Consider the following 26,680-nt stretch of genomic DNA (forward strand, 5'->3'; position numbering starts at 1 on the left):
TATTCTTATCATGATGATGATGATGATGATGATGATGAGAGCATGTGACGGATTTGTTGCGATCTCTGTGTAACTGTCTGTGCTCGATGACACGGACGAGCTGGCGATTGTCACAAACGCTGCAGATGGTGGATGAAGCCGCCGAGCCAAACCTTTGTCACAGTCCAGACCCAGAGGGACGTTCTCGTCACTCACTCTGGGCCTGAAAACTTCCAAAAATTCATGGTTTCATTGAACGTCTTCACTCACCTGTGGTCGAGAACTGTGGTCCACACATGATGGTTCACTTTAGAACACGTTTCTCGTCTTTATCTCACTGTTAGACAGACTTTTCCAACAGGAAACTGAAGTTTGTAAACCACTCACTCTCCCACACCAAAGCCCATAGAGAAAATCAGTGATTTTAACGTCACAGCACACAGGAGTTGTGGATCCACTGCTGCCTCCATCACTAAGTTCAAACGTCTTATTTTAATGACTTCTGCTTTTGAAATGCTTAATTCAGATGTAAATCAGTGACACAAAGTGACCACACGAGGCAGCAGTCGACCAGCAGCTTCTGTGTCCCTGGGACCTAAAATCACTGATTTTCTCTATGGGCTTTGGTGTGGGAGAGTGAGCCGTTTACAAACTTCAGTTTCCTGTTGGAAAAGTCTGTCTCACAGTGAGATAAAGACGAGAAACATGTTCTTAAGATGTCGTAGACTTACACTGACGTAGATTTTATAAGTTGAGTCTTTTCTCAAGTGGCTAATTTCTGTTTTCCCTTGTATATGTAAATCGCTCACTCTCCCACACCAAACCCCATAGAGAAAATCAGTGATTTTAACACCACAGCATACAGGATTTGTTGATCCACTGCTGCCTCCATCACTAAGTTTAAAGGGGTTACTTTGTCACTTCGGCATTGAAAATCCTCAATTTGAATTTACTTCAGTGACACAAAGTGACCACACGAGGCAGCAGCAGACCAGCAGCTCCTGTGTCCCCGCGAGTTAAAATCGTTGATTTTCTCTCTGGGGTTTGGTGTGGGAGAGTGAGCGGTTTACAAACTTGCCGACACATTCTTTGTTTGCGTCTCTGCTGGCGGCCATGAGCCTCCGTGCTGCAGGGGGCGCTGCTGTAGCAGCAGCACCGCATTCGGTCGCGCTGAAGTGCGAATGAACATTTCCTGCTCGTCTGCGTTTTCTTTTTTTTTTTTCACGTCACCGTCGAGACGTCTTCACGTGAACACAGCAGACTTGTTTCCACTCCCACTCGGTCATGTGACAGGTCATGTGACCGCTGCCACGTGTGCTCTGATTGGCCGATGTTTGTAAGATGCAGAGGAAGAAAAAAAAAAAGATTCACCATCATTGATGCTCGGACGCTGAATTCCCCCCTTTTTTACTCCCTCGTTGCGTCGTTGCCATGGTGACGGGGCCGCTCCACCACACCCACGCTGCTTACTCCCCCCCCCCCCTCTCTCTCTCCGTCTACCTCTCTCACTCATAAGTGAGCAAGAAAGAGAGAGAGAGAGAGAGAGGTGTGTTTTCTAACCCACGCATTGGAGTGGGAGACAACGTGCACACACACACACACACACTTGTGTACACAGTGTGTGTCATGCTAGTGTGTGGGCTGAACCGACCAGCCTTCCACTCATCCCTCTCTCCCTCTCTCTCTCCGTCTCTAGTACACCTCCTCTTCCTCATCTTCTTCCTCCTCTTCTTTTTTTTCCCCGTCCTCCATCATCATCATCTCTTCCTCTCCTCCGTCTCTCTCTCTCTCCATCAGTCCTTTTTTCTTTTTCATTCATCATCATGGAGAACGAGTCGCTGATCTCTCTGGGTGAGTCTTCCTCTCTCTTCCTCTCTCTCTCTCTGCAGATGTGTGTGTGTGTGTGAGACTTTACTGCTGCTCTGTAACTTTAAAAGTCGTGACTTAAATTTCCTTCATCATTCTTTCTCGAGCTCCTTTTTCTTTCCCTTAATTCTAACCTCTGCTTCCTTTCCTCATGTGCGTCCCCTCCTTTCCTCGCTCGCTGACTTTTCTTACTTTTCATTCCCTCCGTCTTTTCCTCTTCATCGCATCTGCATTTCCTTCTCTATGCCCTTAATCGCTTCCTCTCCTCCCCTCCTGTCTTCCCTTCCTCCTTCCCTCTCTTACCTCCTCTCCTCTTTTTATTTCTTGTCATTTTATTTTTCTGTCTTTCTTTTCCTTCCTCTTATAAACTTCCTTCCCCGTCTTTGATCCTTCCTTCACTACACCCTTGTCTCCTCCTTACCTTTGTCTTTGTCCTCATCTTTATTTCTTATTTCCCTGTTTCTTCCCGTCTTCTCGTTTCCTGTTTGTTTCCTCCTGCTTCACTGTATCGTCCTTGGTGTGTGCGTGCGCGTGTGTGTGTGTGTGCGTGCGCGTGTGTGCGTGTGTGTGTGTGTGTGCGTGTGTGTGTGTGTGTGTTATGTAAGAGCAGCAGAGTGTGTGTAGGCTGTAATCTCAGACCGTCTATCTAAAAACATGATCTGTCCTCGCTGTCACTCCAATTAACACAAAAAAGAAACGTCAAACGCTACAAACATCACGTGGTCGTCATAGCAACGCAAACGTTTAACCCGGACCTAACGTGGGTATCTTTTTAAAAAAAGATATTTTCACGTCCCAGTGACACAAGAATAAAACAGTTTCTGTTTGCAGTTGCGGAAACTAAAGGAGAACAAATCTATTTTGCGATTTTTTTTGGATCCGATAACGCGTCCTTCAAGGTCTTTGGAGCAGTGGGTGTGGCCACAGCAGATGTGTGATCACGTGACCAACATCGCAGATGCAGTGCGTAAACTAAAGATAAGAGATAAACCGTTTATATTGAGTGTACTGGCCCTTTAACTCTCTTATGACCGTCACAATATTCAGGATAACTTTCCCTTTTCCATATCTGGCCGTTATTTATTCAACTGTGTAGGAATTACGGTACCGAGACGCGGCGGTGAATCTCGTCTGCGATCGGACGCTAGTCGAAGTTCTAACGTAATGACACGTATTCTCTGGTTTCCGGTATCCGTCCGTCCGTCCGTCTTCCCATCTCAGCTGACATAGGGTGAAAGGCGGAGTCACACCCTGGACAGATCGCCAGTCAGTAGTTTTTTTAAATGTTCTAGATATCGCAGGTTTCAGGTTTGGTCTTGGAGTTACGGTGATGTCCTGACGGCGATGACAGTATGGTCATAGAAGGTTCAGTGTGTAACCTTTACAGGGGTTTATTCGCAAAAATAAGATGTGGTGTGTTCTAGTTGTAGTCGGAAGTTGGGAATTTCCGAGGTCAAGCGGGCGTTCTGAGTCTGGATTTCCAACTCGGGAAGTCAGAGAACCCCTCAGAGCGCTCGGTCTTTCAAACCCCCAACACAGGATTCCGAGATGGCTAAACCACTAATCGCACTTTTGTACGTACACGTTAGCTACACTGTTTGTGAGCTTTGTTTCCAACTGCTATTGCTAATGAAGGCTAGCCCGAGACCCCGATATCTCACCTAGAACAAGATGAACTCTGAGGAGACGTCACTCCCAGATCCGACATCCAAGCTCCGATGTAATTGGAAAGCACAATTTTAGGCAAGCGCCTCGCTCTGTGGAAGCCTTCATCTTGTGTTGTCATGTTTCTATAGCAACCTGAAGAGACGAACCAGTCAGAAAGTGCGTTGCGTCATCTGAAGTAGAAGCTCACTCCCCCGCGGGCCACCGTAGTTCCCTGACTCACTTTGGAAAGCTCCAAATGTACGAACCTAACACTGGCTCCACTTTTTACGTCATTATTGGTGGAGGCTGCCGTAGTTTCAGGCCCTGGACGTGAGGTGTATTTAATCTGCATTCATTAATCCCGTCTCTAGGGGGCATTTGTAGAGATTTGCGGGGATTTTTCCTGAGAGAAGAAAAACTGGACACGTTTTATCTCGTCTTTTCGTTCCCAGTGATGTGAGAAAGTTGACAAGATAAAGTGTGTGTGTGTGTGTGTGTGTGTGTGTGTGTGTGTGTGTGACAGAAAGAAAGAAACAACAGTGAGCATTATCAGATCCTGCCATCGGTTACCATGGTAATGGCCAAGGGAGCGCTGTTTCCAGGACACACTCTCTTCTCTCTCACACCATGTTCACACCTAACAATGAAAGCCATCTTCTGAGACCACCCTGGACACAAAGCTCAGGGTCCATTTCTTTCTCTTTTTTTTTTTCTTAAATTCGCATTCACTGTGACGCGCGGGGACGAGGAATTAAAAGACGCAATGAATGTCGAGTTTCTCTGCACGTTAAACGTCGCGTGGAATTGGTCCGGACGATAAGTGAAAACAGAAAGTGGGCATCGTCTCTGGGTCTAAAAAAAAGTAAAAGTAGGAGTGTCGTCATCCGGTATTACCTTGTGTGTCCATTAGGGGGCAACACCACTCGTTTGAATTCACACCAAAATGGCAGTGACGTTGACTCTGAGTTGATCGCATTCCAATTGTTGCATAATTAGAGGGAAAAGAACACGGACGCTCATAGAAAAGTCTGTTTAGTTTTTTGGGAGAAAAAACGACTTAAGTAAACATGCGCTCTACGTGAAGAAGTGTTGGGGGTTTGTAAAGTTCCTCCCACATTTTCCGTGTTGGAAATCCGACCTGAGGGGACATTCCAGTTGAACTTCCAACTAGGAACTTGGAAATTCAGATTTCTGACAACAACCGGAACTATCGTGTTCATTCGTGTTACCTAAGGTAGTAACTGGAGTAAAGCTACACGGCTCAAGCTAATGCTAGCGCAGACCACAGACACTACAGCGAGTGACCAGCAGCTTTAATCAAGTCACGGATACATCGTGGTGTCGTACGAATCTCAACACGGATTCACTTTCACAGAAGTCCGAAATGTAAATTGTGAACTTGAGTTAAAAAATTTAAAAAATAGCGAACAAAACAGATTTCACATCATGACTGATGTGAAATCCGAGAGTAGAAACAAATTCAGCCTTACTCGTGTCTACTCTACTAAAGTGTTTTCCAAACACTGGGTCGGGGACCCACAGATGTGTCGCGGACGATACTTTTTGGGTCCCCAAATAAATTTGCCCAATTTTCTCAACCTCAGATTTCTGTGAATATATATTTAAATTTATATTTAAAAATACATTTGATTAAGATTTTATTTATATACCAAACAACTTTTGGAAATTGTTTGTTTACAAATTTTTATGGATATGGCTGCAAATTAGTCGTTATATATTATCGTCAAATTTGCCTTTTGCCACAATTGACATTATGATTTGGGTCGTGATTGTTTTCCGTCTTTAAAAAGCTCAAATCTAACCAGATTAATAACGTTTCAGGTGTTCTTCAGTTCTAATGTATGGTCCCATTTAGAGTCAAACGGACCATAATGCAGTGGGTGCTTTAGGGCGGGGCTACGCTGTGATTGACAGCTCGTACCGTTTGACAAGTGCATGTGAAACGGAGAGAGTGACGCGTCAGCGCAGCACGTTCCAAACTCTAAATGTAGAATCACGAGTAGGAAATGGAGGGAAAAGTGAAATCCAGTAAAAAAAATATATATTAATTTACACGGTTGGCACGCAGGGACAGAACAGGACGTACGGTGTGTGTGTGTGTGTGTGTGCGCACGCGTGTGTGTTATCAGTGCTTCTCAGCTTTTTCCTGCCAAACATCCATTTCCTTGGCAACCCAGACTGGAAACAGGAAGTGTGAGTGACGGGAAGTTCCTCTAATCTTTGTCAAGACTTTTTTTTTTTGAATTGTCCTCCTGCTGTATTCATGTTCTCATGAATACGTACTGGTTCCTCACACACACACACACACACACACTAGCTGACTAGCATGCCACCTTAGCAATTAGCATGCAAGTGATTACCAGCAAGGTAGAAGTTTGCTAGCCGTGTAAGCTAACAGGAAACACAAAGGTCTGACAGCTGGTTACTTGAATCATCAACAACAACTGTGACGATGTTAGCAGGCAACTCAAAATCCCAGGATACCTGTTCTGGAAAAGTCCCTGTTCTACGTACTGCCTCCTAACATTCGGACATGTTTCCAAGAACGTCCAGGATCAGAATCCAGATCCAGGATGATCCGCATTAGATTTCCGAACTCTTTAGACATTTGACCCTGAACGTCCTTCCGAAGTTTAAGTCTAAGGAAGACGACGAAGGCGACGACAAATAGAGAGTTGAGATTGCGACGTCAGCGTTTTCCCAATTTTCCGGGCTCCAGAAATGCTGTTTCCATGAGAATAAAACTTTGAAACTGGTTTCCACGGGAACAGTCCCTGATGAATGACGCCCAGTGTTTGATTTTTAAGTTTGGTGATGGCTGATAAAAGAGCAGACGCACGATCGTTGAGCTCAGACACAAACTAAACAGGATTGTGTTCTCGTGATCGCGTAATCACGCGCTGACACCGCTCTGTTTGCACTCCACTAATCTCTAATCCCCACAACATCTGTCAGGTGATTATTCTCAAACATCAGTCGTGTCATAAATAGAAAAAAAAACAGAAAATCAGTGATTTTAGCTGGCGGGGACACATGAGCTGCTGGTCTACTGCTGCCTCGTGTGGTCACTTTGTGTCACTGATTTAAATCTGAATGATAGTTTTTAAAAGCCTAATTAACAAAATAAGACATTTGAACTCAGTGATGGAGGCAGCAGTGGATCAACAACTCCTGTGTGTGTGACGTTAAAATCACTGATTTTCTCTATGGGCTTTGGTGTGGGAGAGTGAGTGTTTTACAAAAGTCGGTAAAACAGGGAAAAAAAGACGTGAAACATGTTCTTAACACATCGTAGACTTAAGTGGACGTTGATTTTATGACGTGAGCCTTTAGTGAAAAACAGTTTATTTAACCCCGGTTACGAGCTCCGCTCCCGTCCGTCAGGGACAACGGGAGAAGTTGCTTCCTGTGTCTTCTCTACCTCGGCCCCTAAAAATAAACACACAAATATAGATTCTGCCGAGGTTTCAGCACGGAAAGAAAAAAAAACCCCGCTGCACATGTGTGCGCTTGATAAATGACTCCCACCGTCTCCCGATCTGAGGATTTCGAAACTTTACGTAACACTCGAGTGCCGGCCGAGCGGCACTTCCACGCCGGAGCCTCGCCGCCGCTGCCGCTCCTCCAGTTGCCAGGCAAACACACACACACACACACACACACACACAACGGCATGATATTGTGTAACAGACCTGAACCTGAAATGGCCTCCACAAACTGCATCTGTGTCTGACCCACTTTAGACTAAAATACTCTGTTGTCTCCGTAAAAACATCCAATCTTCTTCTCTCCTGACATGTTTTTTTTTTTAAATTCTCCTCCTCCCCTCCTTCACATCCTGGTCTCCTTTACCTCCCACCCGCCTCCTCCCTATCTCCCTCTTCCTCCCTCTTTTCCTCCTTTCCTACAGGATGGGCAGGGCAGCTCCCAGAATACGTCCTGAACCTCTGAGACCTCTCGCTCTCCTGCAGGATTACTCCACGCTCCACTAAAAGCACCTCAGTGTCTCCATAGAGGAACTGCACGACCTCCTCGGGCGACTTCATCAGTCACAGGATTACACAGCGGCTCCACCTTAACGAGAATCCAACTCCAGACGCAAGAACCTGGCACCCCGCACAGGACCAGAACCGGAAACCAGAAGACAGCGGCGGTCCACGGCCAGAACCCAAGTCAGCCGGACGAGCAGAGCCCAGCAGGAATCGGAAAAGGCCGTCGGAAAAGTTTGATGGGACTGCAGACGTTAGGTGAGTGAACGCCGGCGACAGCACAATCAGTCACAGAGGATTTTTCAACAGTTAATTATTTACAACGGGGTTAAAAATTAAATGGGACGACGGCGGCGGCTGCGATTCCCACAGGAGTTTTCTCAGCAGTGAGGAGACAGTGGAGCTTGTACGTTTACAGAGAGACTCCCATGGTATCACAAGGTCGTGGTTGTGTTGACTCGACAGGAAGGTCCAGATATGAGAGAGACGACCCGGCCACAGAAATGTAACTGTGTGAAAACTTGATCAGTTTTCACACAAACAAAAAAGTGTCCGGGACAAATCATCTTTAAATGAGACTGAATGAGGACACGGGGGAAGTTACAAGAGTCTTAAAGTGATAGTTCATGTGGTTGTGTGTGAGCGCCCCCTGTGCCGAGAACCTTAAGTCTCATCAGCTTAAGTCTACGACATCTTAAGAACACGTTTCTTGTCTTTATCTCACTGTGAGACAGACTTTTCCAACAGGAAACTGAAGTTTGTGAACCGCTCACTCTCCCACACCAAAGCCCATAGAGAAAACCAGTGATTTTAACATCACACACACAGGAGCTGTTGATCCACTGCTGCCTCCATCGCTAAGTTCAAATTAGTTATTTTGTCAATTCGGCATTTGAAATTCTTTATTCAGATTGACCTCAGTGGCACAAAGTGACCACACGAGGCAGCAGTAGACCAGCAGCTCCTGTGTCCCCGCGAGCTAAAATCACTGATTTTCTCTATGAGGTTTGGTGTGGGGGAGTGAGCGGTTTATAAAGTGACACAACGTTCAACATATGGTAGCCTATGATACATTAAATATATGCTAATGTCTTTATCTCACTGTTAGACGGACTTTTCCAAAAAGAAACTGAAGTTTGTAAAACACGATATGAACTTGTACAACAGACGTCGCAACTGGAAGAGACGCGTTCTAGCTGAGAAGACGGGGTGGGGGGAAAAACTTGTATGCTAACATATCTTGGGCTAACCATTGCTAGCAATAATAGTTGCTTAAAAACTCTACACGACCTATACGGTTAAAAATATACGTTGGAGAAATGGTTGAACGGTTGAAGTAGTCGTGCTGGACGGGGTTGGCGAGGTCGCTCAGACCTTTTTTAGTTGACCTGAGGACGCGTTCCGGTAGAGATGTACAACTAGGATTTTGGGAACCAGCATTTTGGCCTCCAAGGTGAGAATGGGATTTGGTGGAATGTACCGTTGTACTCGATACGTCATCCAGAAGATTTTTTTTTTTTTTCCTTCTCAAAATCAAACTTAGCCCTTCGGTCACCGTCCTTGTCATCACGCCGACAGGTTTTGGTAGCGTAGTTCCATATTACGGTAACTCCTAGACCGTTTGTGATGTCTGGAAAATTCCAAAACATACTGGGAAAGCAGAGAAATAGAGCTTTGCATTGATTTACTTATCATTACGGTAGAACCTCAGAACCTTCTCGCGATCTTGGCAACTTTACGCGATCGCCTGCGGTTTTCTCGACGTTGGAGGAGCAGCAGCTTTGAGAAGCTCACTCTGCTTCCTCTTCTTCCTCTTCTTCTTCTCCTCTTCCTCCGTCCTGCTCTGTGGAGACCTTCGTTATGTAACACCTCCTCAGGTTTCCTCCAGGACTGTTCTGATCCGTGATGCTCAGCACTGGTTGCTCGAGATCATCCTCCTCTCGTAGGAAGGTGAAATTCTCTCGCTCTGCTCGGCACAGCGGGGAGGTCGTCTTCGTCGCCTTGAAATAACTTCTTCTGAGCGGAGGGAGGGGGGGCGGGGTCAACGTTTCAATCACTACCCGTTTTTGTCCTGAGCTGAATCGTCGTCCTCCGCCCACTCAGCGTGAGCAGCGCTGCAGCTACGCTCAACTGGAAATGAAGAAGAAGAAAAAAGAAAGATCGCCCACATGACTCTGAGGAACAGTGGGAGGAGACGTCGTAGCTTTAAACCATTAATGATCAGAATTTAGGTTCCTGCTGCTAAATATACGGAGATTTAAAAAACAGACAAAGCATATGGAGACAACCAAACAACTGTAGTCGTTTAAAGGTACAGTGTGTGAAACTCACAATGTTACAGCTGAATAGAACTACGTAGCCTTTAGTTTAGCATTGTCATTACTCGATTTGTTTTTGCGTAACTTCCTGTCCTGTGGAACAACATAAAACCGTGTTTATATATATATATGTATATATATATATATATATATATATATATGTATGTATATATACATATACATATGTATGTATATATATATATATATATATATAACAACTATTAGCTATTTTTATTGCTAAGATGTTACCAGACCCAAACCCGATTTCTTCTGGGAATGTGACGACTAACTCTAACTAAAATAACGTAAAACATAATGACAACAACAAAATAACTGAACACAAATATGTGTATTTTACTTTACAAGATACTATATTATATTATATAGAATATATTATAAGCTATTTTTTTATTGTTACGCGTGACGGCAAACGTTTTTATACAAGAAGTGGTTGAGAAGCTGCAGTCGTGGCTTTTATTTTGAAAGATTGGCTAAGTGACTACTGTATCTGAAGAGAAAAACCAAAGATAATACAAATTTGATAAATTTTTATTTAATAAAATAAGTTAAAATAACAACTCGGAAATGACCGATAACAAAAAACAAGTATTTTTCTGGTAAGAAAAACGAATAAAACAAGAGATAACGCAAAAACATGTATTTTATTTTCTTAGAATGAAAGATATCGTACAAAAAACGTCCGTTTTATAAGAATAACAACATGTCAAAGTGTGTATTTATTATATAACAATAACGTAATATCAGGTGATTTTACTTGAGGGTTATCCCAGAACCTGACGTCAATTGTTTCGACAGGAAGTCGTCAAACTTCACACGTGTGCGGGGTTTACAGGGTCAAAACTCAAAAGGTGTTTAGTGAAAATAACAATATATACATTAATGTGACTGTACGTTCCAAAAAAAAGTGTTTTTTTATTCAGTTTTTGCCAAATAGGAATGAAAATTCACACCAAATCTTCCACACTGGACCTTGAAGTGGTAAAATACGTAGATAAATGACCTTTTAAATATTTAAGAAAACTGCTCAGTTCACATTTCTGCAGCATAAATAATGAAAAGAAATGGTTATAAAGTTATAAAACACGGGTACGATCAGCGGAAACGAGTTTGCCTTGGTCGATTGTACGGAAAAGTGTTTTTTTTGCGACGTCTTGTGTAATTCAGAGAGACTGGATGTTTCTTTGTGCTGAGGAGAAGAAAAAGAAGAAGAAGAAGAAGAAGAAGACAGAGGAGCGAGCGTCTGTGTCACCAGCTGACGGTGATCACAGTCTCAAACATGTACTCGAGATGATCAAAAAAAAACAGTGTTGTGTGTCAGGAAATGCAAATTCTGTTTTGTTCACAAAAAAGTGATTCTGAAAAGTCTTCGCAAAGCAGGAGGAGACAAAAAGATACGCTAGATCCTGTTAATAAGCAATTATTAACAGCTAATTAACCGCTGATTTTAAGACATTTTAAGACGCTTATAAACAAGAATACGTCTTTATACGATAGCTGCAATATGATAGCTACGATTGCTGCGATGCGATACGATAGCTGCGATGCGATAGCTACGATAACTGCGATGTGATAGCTACGATAGCTGCGATGCGTTAGCTGCGATGCGTTAGCTGTGATGTGATAGCTACGATAGCTGCGATGTGATAGCTACGATAGCTGCGATACGATTGCTGCGATGTGACAGCTGCGATACGATAGCGGCGATACGATAGCTGCGTAAAATAATATCACTAACTCATACCAGCGTGACACAGTTTATCTCGCAAATAAATTCAACAAAGAAGAACACGTATCTGTTAAATACTTCCCCTCATTCAGTTGTCGCCTCATTTCCACCATGAGGCGACTTGAAGTAGTGACGCCCGGCAGAGGCTGTGTTCTTTAGAGCGCCTTAATCTCGATTACTGTATCGCACACCAAATCCATAGTTTGTGTATCGCGTGTACATCAGTAGAACTCTGTCTGCCGGAGCTCAGTGAGTCTCAGGTGTGTGTTTGAACAGCTGTTAGCGAGCGGAGGGATCACCGCGTTTGAAGGTTAATCCCTCCAAACTGCAGCGAGTGAGAAGCTCCGGTTTAATGAGCTTTAAAACCTTTTTGTTTGCTTTGCTGCAAGCAGAGAAAGTGTTTAGATCAGGTGAAGATTGGATTGGATCTGCTGGTGGTTGTTGTTGTTGTTGTTGTTGTTGTTGTTGTTGTTGTTGATGAGGCAGTGATGGAACCCACTCACCAGACTCATCAAGGTCTGAGACAACGCGGTTCTAAGTGTTTCTGGACTTTCCCTGTCTTCCACCTCTGCACAGGAAAGGTTTTCTTTGAGCAGGAAGGCGACTGTGAGCCTCTGACTGGTTGGAAATCAAACGTGATGACTTGGTGCTGATTACACACAGGCAGAGGCCGAGGCAGGAAGTGGACGAGTCTGCTGTAACGAGCACAGAGACGACACAGTTCTGCGGCGCGACCTTCGTTCTGTGATATTTTCGGGGTTTTATTTTTAGTGTAATTCTGCCAAACAAAGACTTTGTGAACCTTGGGAAACGTTCCACGTCTTCACCTCAATAAACGTAAACAACAGAAGTGTGGTTGTACAAGGTCGTTAGCGCCCCCTAGTCTAAGAATCCTTTTTTCCACATGAACCAGAGCAATCACAGATTCAGAAAACAGGAAAACTGAAAGTTTGTAAACCACTCACTCTCCCACACCAAAGTCCATTGAGTGATCAGTGATTTTAGCTCACGGGGGACACAGCAGACACTGCTGGTCTACTGCTGCCTCGTGTGGTCACTTTGCGTCACTGAAATAACTCCGAACAAAGGGTTTTGAATGCCGAATTAACAAAATAAAACATTTAAACTCAGTGATGGAGGCAGCAGTGGATCAACAACTCCTATGTGCTGTGATGTTAAAATCGCTGATTTTCTCTATGGGGTTTGGTGTGGGAGAGTTTTACGGTTCACAAACTGCAGTTTCCTGTTGGAAAAGTCTGTCTAACAGTGAAATAAAGTTCTTAAGATATTATAGACTTAAAGTGACATAGATTTTGTTAGTTGTGTGGGTTTTTCTATGTTGTGTTTCCATGTTTGAGGCTATTTTTCAATTTAAATACCTTTATTTTACCCGTTAGGAACCCATACACGACACCAGCAGCCCACAGTTGACATTAGACACAGGACACACGGTGGGAGGATAAACAATGAACGAATGAATGAATATGTTTATTACAGTTATTTTTGCCTCACCTGTACAATTATCGTACGCATTATTACTTTACTATTTTTTGGCGCACGTCCGAATTTATTAATGTATTAATAAATGATTAAATTTGAGGAGAAATAAATACTGAGACCAAATCACATCAACATTTAAACAAAAACAGGACAGGAATTAATCAATGAATTAGTTTGTAGTAAAAAATTATTTATTTGAATCTATTATTTCATCCATTTTTTTGGGTCTTGATGACCTGAAACAGATACCTGGCATTTTTTTAAATAGGAAAATATTTGTAATAACTGTAATAAACTTTTTAAGTGAAATATTTGACTTAAGGGCTTTTAACTGGGGTTAAAGGGAGAGAAATGTGACGACATGATATTCAGCAGTATTTGTGGAATGGTCCTTTTTTTTTCTTTTTTTTTTAAATACTTGTCCTACGTCTTCATGAAGTGTCCCTGAACTCACCACGGCTCACATCAGAGGTGTTTACCCACAAACGCCTCATCATTAAGAGACGTGTGGATGTGAGGGGCTGAGCGAGCTTCACACACACACACACACAGAGTCAGCAGGTAGGTTGGTAGTTTTTCAACAGGAGCTGCAAAAACTGTTGCCATAGAAACAGCGAGGATGTAGATCAGGGGGCTTTTTTTAACACACACACACACACACACACTCGGAGTGACACAGTGAGGTTAGCACAGGATTCCCTGCGATTCCAGTTTCTATGACAACTCACAACTCGTCCTCCTCTCAGTGTCTGTCTCTCTTTCATCGTCCACTTCTGACTTCTCGTCTTTTCTCTTCCCTCTTTTTTATTGACAGGAGCCGTAATCAAGCCGCTAATTGGCGCCAATGATTATTAACGTGAGACGATAATGAAAGTCGAAACGAGGTCGCATATTGAACGGAGGCACATCCGCCGCTTAAGGCAGCGTTGGAAAATGACTCGCGTGGTGAAAAATTCATTATTTTAATCGCCATAAAAATGAATAGTGATGAGTCAGACGTTATGAGCTAACGTTACAACGTGACTTTGACTTTAAAAAACAAAAAAAGTGTGTGTGTCATCCAAGACCGTGGTGCTCAAGCTGTGGTACATGTACCTGCCAGTGCTATGCAAACTTCAATGGCTGCACATAGGGTGCAAATCGCCAAAATGGACGCCAAGATTCCATTCCAAAATGGCCGACTTCCTGTTAAGTTGAGGCCATGGTTACGGTGGAGTTTTTTGTTTGTCTCGGTCTGTAACATCTTCCCACCAAGTTTCGGGAAATTCGGTGGAACTCAATTTTGCCTCTGTTTTCACCTCTGGGGGCGCTATAGAGCCCAATTTGAACGCTAATCTGATGATTTTACAGACAGTCAGCAAGCAATAATTCATGAGTTATAACTGGGGCTTATAACAATTATTTGATTAATCCATTATCAGTTGAGTTGTTTTTTAATAATTAAAACCAGTTTCTGTGATTTTTCTGCTTCTTAAATGTGAATATTTCCTGGTTTCTTTGCTCCATATAAACAAAAAAATCATTAAAACTGAATATTTTTTAGGTTTTTGGACAAAAACAAGACATTTTTTTATTTACATTTTACTTTATATCTGTAACAACTCGTGTCATTTTGAACTCAAATAATTTCCGAGAAATTAACTTAGTTTTATGCTTATTATTTTAAACACAGCACATAAATCTAGACTAAAACATTGTTAAAATGATGCTAATTTAATGAATTACCAGTTGTTTTTGTTCTTTATATATTTGGATACTAACTGTAATTTTCATTTTAATGTTAATGTGACAATATTTATTTTTGGCGTAGCGTTATATAAAATGTCATTAAATTCAAAATTATACAGGATTCAGAAGAAAAAAAATCCCTGTTCTTGTAACTGGATATAAATAAAATGAGCTCACAGATCACACGGCTCCTCCTCCGCTCTTATGAGGCCCTACATTTGAATTAAAGTGGTGATTCATGTGTTTTCTGAAACAGTGTGTGTGTGTGTGTGTGTGTGAGTGAGTGGACGCCGTGCTGAAAAACAGGAAGTGATGTCACATCCTGACGACATTATTAGCGGAGGAGAAGGTGCAGGTCAGATCAGAGACAGCAGACAAACAGAATCCAACATGGACGCCAGAGATGACTGGGATTTGTCCACCGTCTGTGACCACGTCTGTCTGTCTGAAGCACAGACACAAGTTTTTAATGTGACGCTAAACAAAGGCAGATTATAATTTTACTTCTTTATCTTACGATATAATCGTCTCTGTAGCAATTTGGGGCAAGAGTTACGTTTTCAAAAACGAGACGTTCTGCGACCGAGATGCTTTTGTGACGCCAGACGTTCCACGACGCAGTAATTCCATGAATCCAGATGTTCCAAAACACAGATGTGTTCCTCCACGTCCAGTGTGAGCGACGCCAAACGTTCGCGATACAGACGCTCTGTAAGAACATTTCGTGACTCCGCGATACAAACGTTCCGTGATGTCAGACGATCTGCAACCTAGATGTTCTTTGACTCCAGACACTCCATGATACCCGACAGTCCGGTTCTTGCACGCAAGATGTTCTACAACAAAGACGTGTTGCTCCACATCCAGTGAGAGGGACACCAGGTATTCCGCGACACAGGCGTTAAGATGTTTCACGCGTTCCCCGGCGTCAGACCTTCCACGATACAGACGTCCTCTCATGCGAGATGTTCTTCAACACAGACACGTTGCTCCAGATCCGGCGAAGGTGACGCCAAATGTTACGCAGATGTTCTGCAACCTAAAAGTTCTGCGACACCAGATTTTTTGTGATGTCAGATGTTCCTCAAGGCAGGTGTTCCATGATCCCGAAACGTGCACAATGCCAGACGTTCTGCAACCTTGATAATCTTTGACTGCAGACACTCCATGATACCTTTCATAGATTCCATGAAGACATTCCATGATGCCAGACGTTCTATCACGCAAGGTGTTCCACAACAAAGATGTGTTGCTCCGCATCCAGTGAGAGTGGCACCAGATAATCTGCGACGTAGACTTTCTGCAACCAAGGTGTACGATGACGTCAGATGTTCCATGATCCACAGACGTTCAGTGATACCAGACAAGACGACGTCTAATGATGAAAGACATTTTTTGCGACACTTCACGACACCAACGTTCTACAATCCTGCGGTCCATAAAGCCAGAGGTTCTGTGATGTTCTATGACTCCAGACCTTCCGTGACACCTGATGTTCCTTGACACAAACATGCAAGATGTGCTAGAACGTCAGGCTTTTCGCACCTTTCCCCCGACGCCAGACATTCAGTGACACTGTGATGTTCTGTGATGTTGATCGACACAGACACACACACACCGCTTACACATTCAATGTGTCCTCATCTCCAGGCTGGTCCTCAAAACCCTGAACTAGCCCTTTAAATTTAGCTCTATAGAGTGCCTGAAGCTGAAATGTAACAAAGTGTAAAGTAACAGGAGAATGAAAATGGCCGAAAGTTTATCATTTGTTACGTTCCAGCTGTAGTTGACGTTGTGTGTGTGTGTGTGTGTGTTTTCAGCCACATGCCTCTGAGTCCGGCTGCTGACACCAAACATGATCGCCCGCGGCAACAGGCGGTTACTAACGGCAACCCGACAGGCTCTGCTGTTGCCAGGGACGACGACACGGATGACACACCTACTGGGAACAGCGTTGTCGTCCGCATTGGCATCCCGGACCTGCAGCAGACGGTAACACATGAACACACACACATACACACATACTCACATACTGTATATTCAGTATATGAATGGAAACATGAACCGCGTGTGCACAGAGGTTTCATTAAAAAAAATGAATGAATCAGCAGGACAAACCCATCTGTCTGTCTGTCTGTCTGTCTCTTTCTCTGTCCGTCTGTCTGTGGCTCCTCAGAAGTGTTTGCGGTTGGACCCAGAGTTACCAGTCTGGACCAGTAAGCAGAGGGTTCTGGTGACGTTGACTCAGTCTCTGTCGGATGTTTTGAACTATGGTCTCTTCCAGCCGGCGTTCAACGGCCGAGCCGGAAAGTTTCTGGACGAGGAGCGGCTGCTGAACGAGTATCCCCTCCCCCCCATCACGCCCATCCCGTACCTGGAGGTCAGTCCACATCAGATGCAATCTGATTTGTTCAGCGTCAAATCGCAGGGCACTTAAACGTAGTAAAAAAAAAACACAATATTATAAAGAGAGGATTTATGCAGTCTGTCGAGGCCGGTTGCGGTGAAAGGACAAATGAGGGAAGACGGAAACAAGGTAGAGACGGACACAATGTCAATTTTAATCATAGCATAATAACAAATGACGACAATACTACTACTAATAATAATAACAATAATAATAGCCTCGCAACTGCATCTGGATCTGGATCCTGCAGCACAGGAGTCTCGGTATGTCCTGCAGAAAGACAACAGAAGTGAAGAGAAACCCAACAGTTTCACAATGAACAAACACAGATTCAAAGATATGCAGCATCTGCCTAGGCCAGTTGTGGTGAAAGGACCAATGAGGGAGTAGAGACGGACACGATGACGCTTATACGATCAGTAGCATGAATCGTCACAACAAATATATACTCATATCAATTTTAATCATGGCATAATAACAATAATAGCCTCGCAACTGGGTCTGGATCCTGCAGCCCAGGAATCTCGGTATAACCCGCAGAAAGACAACAGAGTGGAAGAGCTGGCAGGGATTCAAACCAGGAACCCTGCGGTTACTCGAGTTCCCTTTCCTCCTGACCATGAGTTGCCCCAAAAAATCGCAATGATATTCTGATTCTGAAACGCTGCTCATGTGGTCAGGCTAATCGTGCCTTTACGACTTTTCAGTGTGTTTCAGTTTGAGCTAACGTTCATTTTGTTTGACGTTTGTTTGTGTTTTCAGTTTCGTTACAAGCGCAGAGTTTACACACAGAGCTACGTGGACGACAAACAGCTGGCCAAGTTACACACCAAGGTACATACACACACACACTTAGGCACGATAATGTAGTGTCTTCGCTGTCTCTCAGTTCGCGCAGTGACGCAGACGTGTTGTCGCGTGCTTTTCAGGCCAACCTGAAGCGTTTCATGGAACATGTTCATCAGAAGAATGTGGAGAAAGTTTCCAAATGGCTAGAGAAAGGTCTCGACCCAAACTTCCACGACTCGGACAGCGGCGGTACCCACACACACACACGCACACATTTATAAAACATCACATCTGCATCAACAACAAAAATCTAAAATGGTGTTCGTCTGTTCCGCCTCAGAGTGTCCCCTGACTCTCGCCGTCCAGCTGGAGGAGAGCTGTGAGCTCATCAAAGTCCTGCGCAGCGGCGGCGCTCACCTGGACTTCAGGACCAGAGACGGCATCACCGCCCTGCACCGCGCCGTCCTCTGCAGGAACAGCGCCGCGCTCACGGTGAGGAAACGCCGCCACAACAAATATTGAAGTGAACACACTTCAATATACCTGAACTGTCCCTTTAACACTTACATTTTTATATATATATATGTATGTGGCATGGTTTCAGACGCTGCTCGATCTCGGAGCGTCTCCAGACTACAAGGACAGTCGAGGCCTCACTCCCCTCTACCACTCTGCCATGGTGGGCGGCGCCCCCTACTGCTGCGAGCTGCTGCTGCAGGACCACGCCACCATCGGTACAGAGGCCTGAAGCGATCAATCCAGATGTTATTGTGTGTGTGTGTGTGTGTGTGTGTGTGTGTGTGTGTGTGTGTGTGTGTGATGATGATGTCATCACTGCCCTTTAAACAACTGCTTTTATTATTAGTGAACTTTAAATTGTGTTGTTCACAGTGGGGAAAAAAAAAAGATTTCACTTCCTTCCTTGCTAAAATATGTCCTGTTGTCATGGTTACAGGGATGACTGATGAGAACGGGTGGCAGGAGATTCACCAGGTGATACACACACACACACACACACACACACAGTGGGTTTAAATGACTTGTGCTGATAATAAGTTGGAGCTCTGCACCATTATGATTTTTGCGTGTGTGTGTGTATGTGAGTTCAGGCATGTCGCTATGGCAACGTGCAGCACTTGGAGCACCTGCTATTCTACGGCGCCGACATGAGTTCCCAGAATGCATCAGGAAACACGGCACTGCATCTGTGTGCACTCTACAACCAGGTAACACACACACACACACACACACATGCACGTATAATTACATAATAATAACAACAGTGCAGGGCCGGCCCAAGCCTTTATGAGGCCCTAAGCTGTGTTTGATTTCTCCCACCACCTCGTGGTAGCTTCTGCTTCAGTATTATTGATATAAATGTAACACTTTAAATTGTTTTAATCATAATCGTGTTCATTACTCTAAACCAGTGTCACGCTGAAGTAAAATCACAACATGAACATGATTTAGATATCAAAAATAAATCTAAAGGAAGCTCGATTTCTTTAGCATGTTCAAATGTTTTTTTGTGTGTCACATGTTTTCATTTGTTTTTGTTATTAACACAATGGCCGTCGCTGGTTCTCGCAGGACAGTTGTGCGCGAGTGCTGCTGTTCAGAGGAGCAAACAAGGACATCAAGAACTACAACAACCAGACTGCCTTTCAGGTACAACAGGAAACCATTCTGTGTTTGTGTGTCTGGGAGGACACGAGGATTAATTGATTTTAGCCACTTAACAAAAACCACACATGACAAAATCAGCATCAGCTTTAGTCTACGATGTCTTAAGAACACGTTTACGTCTTTATCTCACTGTGAGACAGACTCTTCCAACAGGAAACTGGAGTTTGTAAACCACTCACTCTCCCACACCAAAGCCCATAGAGAAAATCAGTGATTTTAACATCACAGCACACAGGAGCTGTTGATCCACTGCTGCCTCCTTCACTAAGTTCAAATGTCTTATTTTGTCACTTCGGCTTTTGAAAATCTTCGTTCAGATTGACCTCAGTGACACAAAGTGACCACACGAGGCAGCAGAGGACCAGCAGCTCCTGTGTCTCCGTGAGCTAAAATCACTGATTTTCTCTATGGGCTTTGGTGTGGGAGAGTGAGTGGTTTACAAAACTTCAGTTTCCTGTTGGAAAAGTCTGTGTCACAGTGAGATAAAGACGTGAACGTGTTCTTAAGATAATTTAGAGTTAAACTGATTAGTCTGCTGGCAGCCATTTTGTCCCTCAGGGCGAGCGATCGGCAAATGCAGGAAGCGAACGCTAGCTAAGCACAGCTAACGTCATGTCCAACTTCAGTGTTGACAGTGTGTGTGTGTGTGTGTAGGTGGCGATCATTGCTGGGAACTTTGATCTCGCGGAAATCATTAAGATCCATAAAACATCTGATGTTGGTGAGTTTTTAAACACATTTTAATCCTGTGACTCTTTCTCTAAGCACCAGTAGCTTGTTAACTCTGTGTGTATGTGTGTGTTCTTGTGTGTCTGTGTGTGTGTGTTTGTGCACGTGTGTGTATCTGTATACATGTGTCCAAGTAGTTCCCTTCAGAGAAACCCCGTCCTACACCAAACGTCGCCGAGGCGGCGGGGCGCGATCGCCAGCGGGGAACGGTCTGTCGTCGCCGCGCTCTCTGATTCGCTCAGCCAGCGACAACGCTCTGGAAAGTCCCGCCTCCTCCCCTGGCCCCTCCCTCCAAAGCCTGGAGACGCACCACGACACGCACACACACTCTCTGCGACGACACACACGCAGACTCAGGTATTTGTAGTGTAAATGAGTTGGTGTCTGGTTTTTTGTATTCAGTTGTTCTTGGTGTATTTAGTATTTTTGTTTCATATAGATAGCAGTTTTTGTTACATATAGGTAGTACTTTTTGTTTCGTAAAGATAGCACTTCTTGTTTCGTAAAGATAGTACTTTTTGTTTCGTAAAGATAGCACTTTTTGTTTCGTATAGATAGTACTTTTTGTTTCGTAAAGATAGCAGTTTTTGTTTCGTAAAGATAGCACTTTTTGTTTCGTAAAGATAGTACTTTTTGTTTCGTATAGATAGCACTTTTTGTTTCGTATAGATAGTACTTTGTTTTCGTAAAGATAGCACTTTTTGTTTCGTAAAGATAGCACTTCTTGTTTCGTAAAGAGAGTACTTTTTGTTTCGTAAAGATAGCCCTTTTTGTTTCGTAAAGATAGCACTTTTTGTTTCGTAAAGATAGTACTTTTGTTTCGTATAGATAGCACTTTTTGTTTCGTATAGATAGTACTTTGTTTTCGTAAAGATAGCACTTTTTGTTTCGTAAAGATAGCACTTTTTGTTTCGTAAAGATAGTACTTTTTGTTTCGTATAGATAGCACTTTTTGTTTCGTAAAGATAGTACTTTTTGTTTTGTATAGATAGTACTTTGTTTTCGTAAAGATAGTACTTTTTGTTTCGTATAGATAGTACTTTGTTTTCGTAAAGATAGCCCTTTTTGTTTCGTAAAGATAGCACTTTTTGTTTCGTAAAGATAGTACTTTTTGTTTCGTATAGATAGCACTTTTTGTTTCGTAAAGATAGTACTTTTTGTTTTGTATAGATAGTACTTTGTTTTCGTAAAGATAGTACTTTTTGTTTCGTAAAGATAGCACTTTTTGTTTCGTATAGATAGTACTTTTTGTTTTGTATATGTAGTACTTTTTGTTGTACACAATATATATTGTGTGGTGTACTTCTTTTTTACGTATACTCAGTACTTTTAGTTTGGTATACCATCTTTAGTTCAGGTGTGTTCTTTGTCCGTTTGCTGTGTTTTCACTGTGCTCTCTCTCTCCCTCTCTGACCCCTGACTTCTGACCTCTGACCCGTGTGCCCTCAGCCCGAGCGGTGCGGGTCATGTGGAGAGCAGCCCGCCCTCCTCTCCACCTCTGACCCCTCAGATGAGGAAGAGGAGGCTCTACAGTGCGGTGCCGGGACGCACCTTCATCGCCACGCGCTCACACGTCCCACAGGGACCGGGCGAGATCCAGCTGCACCGCGGAGAGAGGGTCAAAGGTCGGGGGCGGTGCTGTCGTTGTTTACTCAGAGTTGTGTTGTTGTTTACTGTGTTTATTTACATCTGTGTCATCATTGTTGTTGTTGTTGTTTACAGTGTTGTCTATCGGCGAGGGCGGCTTCTGGGAGGGAAGCGTCAAAGGGCGAACGGGTTGGTTTCCCGCGGACTGTGTCGAAGAAGTGCAGATGAGACAGTACGACCCCAGACTGGGTAAAGACCACAAACACTAGGGGGCGCTCTCCCCCCCCCCACACACACACACACACACCTATTTAAATAACACTTTAATTTAAATATCCGTGTCATGTGTTTAACTGTGTTTCAGAGACGAGAGAGGACCGAACCAAGAGACTGTTCAGACATTACACTGTAGGATCCTATGACAACTACACCTCCTACAGGTGAAACAGGGTTACTACAACACCTGCACTTCACAGCACATACACAGTTTTCATGTAGATTTTATGAAAAACATTTGCTTCAGATTTTAAATTATGACAAATGCTTATTTTCTACTGTGTTTTCTTTCTGTGTTGTTTTTTCCACTTTTGTCTCTCAGCGACTACGTGATCGAGGAGAAGACGGCCGTGCTGCAGAAGAGAGAGAGCGAGGGATTCGGCTTTGTCCTGAGAGGAGCGAAAGGTAGAAACAGGCGGAGAGAGGAGGAGGAGGAGGAGGAGTGGAAGACTTCAGAGGATTTGTTGTTGTCTTTTACGTCCCAGTGACACCGCGGAGACAAAACCGCGTTTATCACCGTGACATGAAGCGATCATTTAAAAAGTAGAGATTGATGTTTTTGTCCCTGAATGACACATTCTATGCCATACTTTAATTGTGGTGTCACAAGTCATCAGATCATTGATTCCCAAACTTTGGGTCCAAGACCCAGAGATGGGTCATGGGGGATAATTTTTGCGTCCCCAAAACAAATTTTTCCAACCTTTATTAGAGAACAATTTATGCACAAGTCATGATTTCTGTTGGGATTTGGGGTCAAGTTTGCGATCCAGCTCTAAAAAATTACAACTCCCATGAGCCTCGGTGGCTATTGCTGTGAAAAGTGTTGAGTCACTTAAAAAAATACTACTAAAACTAAAAAGAAAAGTGTCTGTTTCCAGCGGAGACGCCCATCGAGGAGTTTGCCCCCACGCCTGCGTTTCCCGCTCTTCAGTACCTGGAGTCGGTTGACCAAGGGGGCGTGGCTTGGAGGGCGGGGCTACGTACTGGAGACTTTCTCATAGAGGTAACACCTGTCCTCTCACCTGCAGCATCTTTACATGATATAAACAAGGCTTCACTGTATTAACGTGTCTGTGTGTGTGTGTGTGTGTGTGTGTGTGTCAGGTGAACGGTACCGACGTGGTGAAGGTGGGTCACCGGCAGGTCGTCTCTCTGATCCGACAGGGAGGAAGTCACCTGTTGATGAAAGTCGTGTCCGTGTCCAGGAAATCGGAATCATCCAACCTGATCAGGAAGAAAGGTGCCCCTGCTATTATTCTTTGATTAATATTAATATTTATTTATATAATTTGTTTACGTAAGAGTAGAAAAAGACCTATGCAGCGACCTGTGGCTAAGCCCCGCCCACTGAAATAGACTGGACCATTGTAGTTGGGTGTTAGCTTCACAACAGACTCTGACACTCTGAGTTGAGAACTTCACTTTTCTGTTTCCGGGGTTTCATAACGAGGACAAAAGTGAAATGATGAGTGTGCTACTTGTTGCTAACGTTAGCTAATTGCTGCTAATGTTGATGGCATGTTCCACTTATAGTAATTTTTAACTGTAGACATGTTGCTACGTACGTAAATCGTTGTTATTGACGAGTATTGCTAGTTGGCTAATGGCTAACTTGAGATAAATTTGAGTCTGTGGTCTGACTTCTCAACTGGAACGCGGTGAACTCGCCGGTGACTAAACAGAAAACAGAAATGCAGCATAAGACAAAAATTATAAAGTTTACTTTGCTATATGTTGCTAACATTGGCTAATCGCTGTCAACATTGGCACAAACATTCATAAAGTTTACTTGCTAGTGTTAGCTACTGATGTTAACACCAAACACAACACAAGCTAACTGCACAACCACATGAAACGCCAGATTTAACCAAAAGAAAAAACAACATCCACTTTAAACTTATTTGAATATAAAAACAAACTTAAATGAGTGAGTGAATTAAGTGAGTTAAGGGGCGGAGTTTTTCCACAGGTCCATATCATTTTTAAAATTTGATGAAATAAAGGTTGAATTTTACAATAAAAAGCTGAATTTTACTAAATGCTAAACATTATTTTTAATTCAGACTAATAATTTTAACTAAAGCAAATACTGCATTTGCAAAATAGTCATGTACATAAAATACTTTTTTGTGTCTCTGTCCATTCACTGGAGGAGTTGACCCCACATTCTTTGTCTGTCCTCTAACTCTAATCTGATTGGTCCTTGCCATGTAGCCCCACCCCCTCCAAAACGAGCCCCTAGCACCTCGCTGACACTTCGATCCAAGTCCATGACAGCTGACCTGGAGGAGATAGGTAAAGCAAACACACTCTCTCTCTCTCTCTCACACAAACACACACACATACACAGAGTCAGAGTAGCCGCATTGTGTTGTTGACCTTTGCTCTCTCTGCAGCCAGGAGGAGGCGCTTCGGTGAGTCACATGGACTCGATGGTGCATCTGATGTTGTGTTTGTGGTTTCAGCCTGACGGCGTGTGACGGTGTTGTGTTGTCGGACTGTCGTGATGTCATCGCTGGCTTTAGCATGATGATGGTCCCGTGTTGCGGTCGTGGCTTGAGTCGCAGCTGAGGGCGCTAAACGCGAACGCGACAATGGCCTGCGTCAATCGAGTGTCCTTATAACATCCAAACGACGGGATGTGGTGGAAAAAAGTCTAAAAGGGGATTCCCGACATTGTGTCGTGCTAATTTTCCACTTAAGTTGAAATATTTCAACTTAAGCGAAAGCAGCAAAAGTGAATCCACTGACAAACGTGAAACTCTCATCGCGACCTCTGTGATGTCATGACGTCATGTTGCAAAAGCTGTAATTCAGTATTTTCTTTGTTCACCTTGTTCTCCGTGTCTCCTCCCTCCAGAGAAACTGGATGAGATGTTGGCGAGCAGTCAGCAGGAAGTCGTTCTGAGGGCCCGCCCGTCGGACGACTTCAGAGCGGCGACGGTCAAACAGAGACCGACGAGCCGACGGATCACCCAGGCTGAGATTAACGTGAGGCGTTAACAAAGATCATTCATGTCGCCCTTATGTTGGGTTTACGTCATATTTTTCCTCAAACCTCCGTAATGAAATGATTTGTGTGTTTGTTCAGTCCCTGTTTGAGCGTCAGGGTCTGGTTCCGCCCTCAGCCCCAGAGAAGACCACCATGCCTTTACCCAGAGGAATGTCCAGAACAAAGAGTTTCGGTGAGAAACACAACAACACACGCCCTCACAGGAAGTTTGACATTCAGTCTCTTTAACGTCACGTCTCCATGGTTACCACGACAGGCACACCCGAGGACGATAGGATCTCCGCTCTGATCAACGAGAGTCGGTTTCCACGTAGCTCCTCGCTGACCGACAGCTTCATCCCCCCTCCTCCGCAGATGGCTCCGCCTCCTCCTCCCTCCGCCTCCTCCACCTCCTCGCTCTTCCTCCTCGACTCTGGACCCCCTCCTTCCTTCCTGCCGCCCCCTCCCCCGGCCAGAGGGGAGGGACTGACCCGCTCCAGCTTCAAACCGGGCGCGGAGCCGAGGCTGCACGAGCTCTCCGATTCGCCGTCGAGGAGCCACGCCCACGCCGAGCGGCAGAGGAAGGCGAGGTCGATGATCATCCTGCAGGACACGCCCCCGCCCCTGCAGCCCGACACGCACCCCGCTGCCGCCACGCACACGCTGCACACCGCCACGCACACCGCGACACACACGCTGCACACCACCACCACACACACCTCCACGCTGTCTCTCCACAGCACCAGCCCCGCCCTTGGCCACTCACCGCTGTCACGCCGCCGGGCTCGACCAATAGAAAACCCTTATGCTAACGTGGGACAGCAGGCTCCACCCACCAAACCGCAGAGGAGGAAGTCACCTTTGTTGAAACAACTTCCTGTAGAGGAGCAGGGTTAGGACTTTTTGTAGTGTATTTTGTAATGTATCAATTTGAGCATGTTAGCTGTTAGCATTTAGCTTAAATTGTTGAAGTTTCTATGCTCAGGAGGTCCTGTTACGACACCGCTATAATAACCACTGCTCCCAAAATCCTGACACTCATTAGTCGTACTTCTCTTTGCTGTTTCTTCCAGGACTCGGGTTTAGAGATCATGAATCATCCAAGTCAGATGGGGGCGGGCCTGGCAGCCCTAGCAGGGCGGAGTTGTACCAGCAGCAGGTTCTTTCAGAGCGCGCTAGAGTACAGGGCCGCCGGTCATCCCTCTTCCTCTCCGTTGAGGGCGCGGGGTCAGAAAACCAGACGCCGCCCCTTCTGACTCAGAGCCATTCAATGGACGACCTTGGTGAGCTTCCTCCTCCCGCCCCGGTCCTGTCGCCTTCACCAACGCCTCACACCTTCCTCCACCCGCTGACGGGGAAACCTCTGGGTAAGTCCATGAAGTTCATGACGTAGAACTGAACGGATGAAGAGTTGTC

The 26,680-nt window shown here is 44.4% G+C and overlaps 1 protein-coding gene across 10 annotated transcripts in view; it reads left to right on the forward strand.

Moving 5' to 3' along the window:
- The first annotated feature begins 679 nt into the window (after positions 1-679).
- Positions 680-26,680, forward strand: part of shank3b (SH3 and multiple ankyrin repeat domains 3b) — a 33,276-nt gene continuing 7,275 nt past the window's right edge. For 3 of the 10 annotated variants that reach the window (XR_009239903.1, XM_058624526.1, XM_058624532.1), the window contains exons 1-25: positions 680-1,830; positions 7,424-7,760; positions 16,616-16,787; positions 16,972-17,175; positions 17,965-18,036; positions 18,132-18,240; positions 18,332-18,483; positions 18,596-18,725; positions 18,947-18,984; positions 19,101-19,217; positions 19,582-19,659; positions 20,332-20,398; positions 20,541-20,763; positions 21,856-22,031; positions 22,129-22,242; positions 22,358-22,433; positions 22,592-22,674; positions 23,151-23,275; positions 23,377-23,512; positions 24,487-24,567; positions 24,669-24,686; positions 25,133-25,263; positions 25,364-25,457; positions 25,542-26,156; positions 26,338-26,631. Coding sequence is in view for 9 of the 10 variants with exons in the window: in XM_058624526.1 (XP_058480509.1) it covers positions 16,620-16,787; positions 16,972-17,175; positions 17,965-18,036; positions 18,132-18,240; positions 18,332-18,483; positions 18,596-18,725; positions 18,947-18,984; positions 19,101-19,217; positions 19,582-19,659; positions 20,332-20,398; positions 20,541-20,763; positions 21,856-22,031; positions 22,129-22,242; positions 22,358-22,433; positions 22,592-22,674; positions 23,151-23,275; positions 23,377-23,512; positions 24,487-24,567; positions 24,669-24,686; positions 25,133-25,263; positions 25,364-25,457; positions 25,542-26,156; positions 26,338-26,631 (3,301 nt within the window). In the remaining variant the exon portion in view is untranslated. The remainder of the gene's footprint in view (positions 1,831-7,423; positions 7,761-16,615; positions 16,788-16,971; positions 17,176-17,964; positions 18,037-18,131; positions 18,241-18,331; positions 18,484-18,595; positions 18,726-18,946; positions 18,985-19,100; positions 19,218-19,581; positions 19,660-20,331; positions 20,399-20,540; positions 20,764-21,855; positions 22,032-22,128; positions 22,243-22,357; positions 22,434-22,591; positions 22,675-23,150; positions 23,276-23,376; positions 23,513-24,486; positions 24,568-24,668; positions 24,687-25,132; positions 25,264-25,363; positions 25,458-25,541; positions 26,157-26,337; positions 26,632-26,680) is intronic. The other 7 variants (XM_058624527.1, XM_058624533.1, XM_058624530.1 and 4 more) reach the window with 6 other exon arrangements.

This window comes from Solea solea, chromosome 3, assembly GCF_958295425.1.
Source record: "Solea solea chromosome 3, fSolSol10.1, whole genome shotgun sequence".
Taxonomy (NCBI): domain Eukaryota; kingdom Metazoa; phylum Chordata; class Actinopteri; order Pleuronectiformes; family Soleidae; genus Solea; species Solea solea.